This window comes from Bufo bufo, chromosome 3, assembly GCF_905171765.1.
Source record: "Bufo bufo chromosome 3, aBufBuf1.1, whole genome shotgun sequence".
Classification (NCBI taxonomy): Eukaryota; Metazoa; Chordata; class Amphibia; order Anura; family Bufonidae; genus Bufo; species Bufo bufo.
Genome location: NC_053391.1, coordinates 528,778,192 through 528,783,808, shown reverse-complemented (window position 1 = coordinate 528,783,808; position 5,617 = coordinate 528,778,192). Strand labels below are relative to the sequence as shown.

At 43.5% G+C, this 5,617-nt stretch overlaps 1 protein-coding gene across 1 annotated transcript; it reads left to right on the top strand.

The window, feature by feature from the left end:
* The first annotated feature begins 2,791 nt into the window (after positions 1 to 2,791).
* LOC120993883 (protein ZBED8-like) lies at positions 2,792 to 4,336 on the top strand. Its single transcript, XM_040422355.1, has 2 exons — positions 2,792 to 3,204; positions 3,304 to 4,336. Exons 1-2 carry the CDS (start codon positions 2,792 to 2,794, stop codon positions 4,334 to 4,336), a joined length of 1,446 nt encoding a protein of 481 aa, XP_040278289.1.
* Positions 4,337 to 5,617: the final 1,281 nt, after the last annotated feature.

Sequence of the window (5,617 nt, the reverse complement as noted above, 5' to 3'; positions counted from 1 at the left end):
GGGCTCCAAAGATTGGCAAGAGCTGATGTTGAAGGAGATTTGAATCCACACAATGCTGTTGGCGAGCCTTTCTTGACATTCATAATATATTAAATGTATTTCATTTTACTTTTATATTATTTATATAATGCTAACAGATTATATCCAATACTTTTCCCCATTGGGGGAAAAAATAGGGATAATGCATTCTGTAGTTAAAGGGGTTGTCCATTGTTTCTATTGATGGTTAATCCTCAGAATAGGTCATCAATATCAGATCACCGAGGGTCAGACTCCTGACACCCCACCAACCAGCTGTTTGAAGATGCTCTAGCGCTCCAGTGACTGCTGTGGCCTCTTCCTAGGCCAGTAATGTCTTGTACATTGGTCACATGGCCTAAGCATAGCTCAGTCCCATTCAAGTAAATGGGCCTGAGCTGCAATACCAAGCACAGTCGCTATGCATTGCTGTGCTTGGTAAGCTGTGAGGAGGCCACAGCACTCATAGGAGTTCTACAGCCTCTTTAAATAGCTGATTGGTGGGGGTCCCTGGAGTTGGACCCACATCAATCTGATATTGATGACATATCCTGAGAAAAGACCATCAATATGAAAATGTCTGACAACCTCTTTAGTACCCTATCATTCGTCTCAGCATATCTTTCTGTACACTTTTCAATCCCTTTATTCCTCTATAGTTTCTGGGGTATTGCTATTGCAAAACCTTTCATTCGAATGAGATCAGGTCAAACAAATGTATCTACATGTGTATTGTGCTTCTTTGATTTTGTACTCTGTACTATGGTGCACAATTGTTATTACTTTTAACAAGGGGCATCCAGTTGGGTCTTGTCACATTAAAAGGGTCTGTATTCATGTAGCATCTCTTATTGTTTTGTATAAGTGGTTTACCGTCCATTACTCTGCCTAGTGATTTTTCTAGGTTGTCTATTTTTGCCACAAAATTAAATTGGGGCCAGCTGCTACCCCTGCAAAGATCAAGTATTGAAAAGCTTAGAGTCTCTGAAAACGGCATGCTTTTATAACACAATAGTCAGAAATATCATTAGTTGCTAACCTTACTCAGATACATTCTTTCATGCCTGCTGGGTTTCTGTTCCTCAGATTGCAGCTTGGCAGCTAATGTTTCTGCCCCGTTTTTCTCACAACCATCACTTCCATCACTCACTTGTTATTATCAATTGCATTTAAGAACAGGAAAAGATAATCTGCATTTTAGCTAAAATGGCAAATGTTTCTTTTCTTAAAAGTCTTCTGCCACCTGGGCCTGGTGATGCACATGTTGTTCTTCTTAAAAGCCTTGGCAAGTAACTGTTTTCCTGAAAATGCCTATTATCTTTTCAAGGGCGTTTTACTCATAATTCATGCAATTTCTTCTCCCACCTTGGGACGTGGACAATTTTGGTAAAACACATTTAGGGTCCATTGACACGTCCGCAAATGGGTCCGCATACGTTCCGCAATATCGGGAACGGGTGTGGACCCATTGATTCTCTATGGGGCCGGAAGAGATGAGGAGAGCACACTATGTGCTCTCCGCATCCGTATTTCTGGAGCGCGGCCCCGAACTTTCGGGCCGCGGCTCCGCAAAAAAATAGAACATGTCCTATTCTTGTCCGCAATTGCGGACAAGAATAGGCAGTTCTATGGGGGGTACCGGACGGGTGTATTGCAGATCCGCAATACATTACGGACGTGTGAATGGATCTTTAAAAGGGGCGTTCCAGAAAAAGGATCATTATATTATTTGTGTAATGAAAAGTTATACAATTTTCCAACATTTTTCTGTATCAATTCCTCATGGTTCTTAAGATCTCTGCTCCTTCTCATTCAATTTGTTTACTTCCCCTGGATAAAAATCTGTCCTGTCACGTGATGCGCATGTACCTGTATGTACAGTGGGATGCGAAAGTTTGGGCAACCTTGTTAATCGTCATGATTTTCCTGTATAAATCGTTGGTTGTTACGATAAAAAATGTCAGTTAAATATATCATATAGGAGACACACACAGTGATATTTGAGAAGTGAAATGAAGTTTATTGGATTTAAAGAAAGTGTGCTATAATTGTTTAAACAAAATTAGGCAGGTGCATAAATTTGGGCACCACAAAAAAGAAATGAAATCACAGCCTCTAACAGCTGACCTGTTGTACTACAGGTAAGAGTAAAGGGGCTTGGAGGACCTATTGTGTATTGTATTTAAGGGGTCAGCATTGTATTGGAGGGGCCAGCAGTGTATTGGGGGGCTGGGAGGATGGGGGTCAGCAGTGTATTGGGGTGGCAAGGATGGGGGTCAGCAGTGTATTGGGGTGGCTAGGAGGGGGGTCAGCAGTGAATTAGGGGGGCTGGGAAGGGGTCATCATTGTATTAGAGGGGCTGGGATTGTTTTGGGAGGGGGTCAGCAGTGTATTGAGGGACTGGGGGTCAGCAGTGTATTGGGGTGGCTGGGAGGCTGGGGGTCAGTAGTGTATTAGGAGGTTGGGAGGGTGGTCAGCAGTTTATTAGGGGGTGGGAGGGGATAAGCAGTGTATTAGGGGGGTGGGAGGGTGTTCAGCAGTGTATTGGGGGTGGTGGGGAGAGGGCAGCAGTGTATTAGATAGTGGAGAGGGGGGGGCAGTAGTATATTAGGCGCAGTGACTTATGGGGCTGACATAGATTTATTTTCCAGGCCTGCTTTGTATCCCCAGTCCGGCCCTGGAGGTCAAGACACACACCCGACTCGCCCCGCTTGTCCATCATTGGCTGCAGGTGATCACGCAACATCGCTTGGCCTATCCCTTCATACTAACTATGTCGAGCAAAAAAAGAAAGTGGTCGGACGAATATGTACAATATGGATTCACATGTATAACGGAACGTGATGGGAGTCAGCGTCCTAACTGTATGATTTGCAATGCCAAGTTGAGCAATTCTAGTCTAGCACCGGCAAAACTAAGAGAACACTTCCTTAAGCTGCATGGAGATGGAAAATACAAGAACACAACGCTCGCTGAATTCAAGGTGAGGAGAGCCAGATTCGATGAAAAGGCTAGTCTGCCTGTTCTCAGCTTTGTACCCATCAACAAACCGATCCTCATAGCATCGTACGAAGTTGCTTACCTGATCGCAAAGCAGGGCAAACCCCACACCATTGGTGAAACACTCATTAAACCAGCTGTGTTGAAGATGGCGAATATCATGCTGGGAAAAGCGGCTGAAGTTAAGTTATCCCAAATTCCTCTTTCAAATGACACCATCGGCGACAGAATAGAGGACATGAGCAAAGACATCTTGGCTTAAATAGTTGCAGATCTGATTTCAAGCCCGGCAAAATTCAGCCTTCAACTCGACGAGACCACAGACGTCTCCAATCTAAGCCAGCTTGCAGTATTCGTGCGCTATGTGAAAGACGACGTGATAAAGGAAGAGTTTTTATTTTGTAAGCCTCTTACAACAACAACTAAGGCAGCCGATGTGAAGAAACTTGTGGATGACTTCTTCAAAGACAACAATCTTTCGTGGGATATGGTTTCTGCAGTTTGTTCGGATGGAGCTCCAGCCATGCTGGGAAGAAAGTCTGGTTTTGGTGCGCTAGTGAAAGCCGATGCACCACACATCATTGTTACGCATTGTATTCTGCATAGGCATGCATTGGCAACAAAAACCTTGCCTCCAAAACTGGCAGAAGTATTAAAAATTGTAGTAGAATGTGTGAACTATGTGCGAAATAGTGCTCTGAGGCACCGCATCTTCAGGGAGCTGTGTAAAGAAATGGGATCTGAATTTGAGGTACTTCTGTACCAGTCCAACGTTCGGTGGTTATCCCGGGGACAGGTGTTGAATCGTGTTTTTGCCGTGCGTGTGGAATTAGCCCTGTTTTTGCAAGAGCACCAACATTGTCATGCAGATTGCTTCAAAGATTCTGAGTTCATTCTCATTTTAGCATACATGACTGATATCTTTGCAGCTCTAAATCATCTCAATCAACAGATGCAGGGCGGTGGAGTCAACATCATCGAAGCGGAAGAAAACCTGAAGGCTTTTCAAAAAAAACTACCGTTATGGAAACGACGAATAGAGAACGATAACTTCGCAAACTTTCCCCTGCTAGACGACTGTGTAAGTAAGATCGAAGATATATCTGGAATCGGAGACATTTCTGTACCCACGGAACTGAAGCAAGCAATTGCCACGCACTTAGATGAGCTTGCAACGTCTCTTGATGGATACTTCCCTACAAGAGAGTCATATCCAGCATGGGTGAGACAGCCGTTCACATTCAGTGTTGAAACAACAGATGTCAATGATGAATACCTCGATGAAATCATTGAACTTCAGCAGAGCCAGGTTCAATAGCAACTCTTCAGAACAACAACGCTCTCAACGTTTTGGTGTCAACAAATGGTAACGTACTCTGTTATTGCTAAGAAAGCTCTGGAGTTTTTCATACCGTTTGTTACAACATATCTTTGCGAGCAATCCTTTTCAAGGATGCTGGACATAAAAACGAAGAAAAGGAACAGACTTTGTTGCGAAAATGACATGAGAGTGGCACTTGCCAAGGTAAAGCCGCGCATTTCTGACCTGGTCTCTGAAAGACAACAGCAGAAGTCACACTGATTTGCAGTAAATATTCATTATTATGTTTTTATTTTTGTGTGAAAATCATGTTTTAATGGTTTTGTTCTTTGTTCTTAATGGTTTTGTTCTTTAATGGTTTTATTCACTTTGTGCACCTATGTATAAATATATACCTATGTTTTGAATTTGAAAAAATCTTATTTAATTTTTCCAATTAAGAAGGGTTCGGTGAATGCGCATATGAAACTGGTGGGGTTCAGTACCTCCAACAAGGTTAAGAACCACTGCTCTAAACGCTTCCTGTAGGTTCCAATGAGAGTCTGGATTCTGGTTGAAGGTATTTTGGACCATTCCTCTTTACAAAACATCTTTAGTTCATTCAGGTTTGATGGCTTCCGAGCATGGACAGCTCTCTTTAAGTCACACCACAGATTTTCAATTATATTCAGGTCAGGGGACTGAGATGGCCATTCCAGAACGTTGTACTTGTTCCTCTGCATAAATGCCTTAGTGGATTTTGAGCAGTGTTTAGGGTCGTTGTCTTGTTGAAAGATCCAGCCCCGGCGCAGCTTCAGCTTTGTCACTGATTCCTGGACATTGGTCTCCAGAATCTGCTGATACTGAGTGGAATCCATGCGTCCCTCAACTTTGACAAGATTCCCAGTCCCTGCACTGGCCACACAGCCACACAGCATGATGGAACCACCACCATATTTTACTGTAGGTAGCAGGTGTTTTTCTTGGAATGCTGTGTTCTTTTTCCTCTATGCATAATGCTCCTCGTTATGGCCAAATAACTGAATTTTTGTTTCACAGCACCTTATTCCAAAATGAAGCTGGCTTGTCCAAATGTGCTTTAGCCCACCTCAAGCGGCACTTTTTGTGCTGTGGGCAGAGAAAAGGCTTCCTCTGCATCACTCTCGCATACAGCATCTCCTTGTGTAAAGTGCGCCGAATGGTTGAACGATGCACAGTGACTCCATCTGCAGCAAGATGATGTTGTAGGTCTTTGGTGCTGGTCTGTGGGTTGACTCTGACTGTTCTCACCATTCGTCG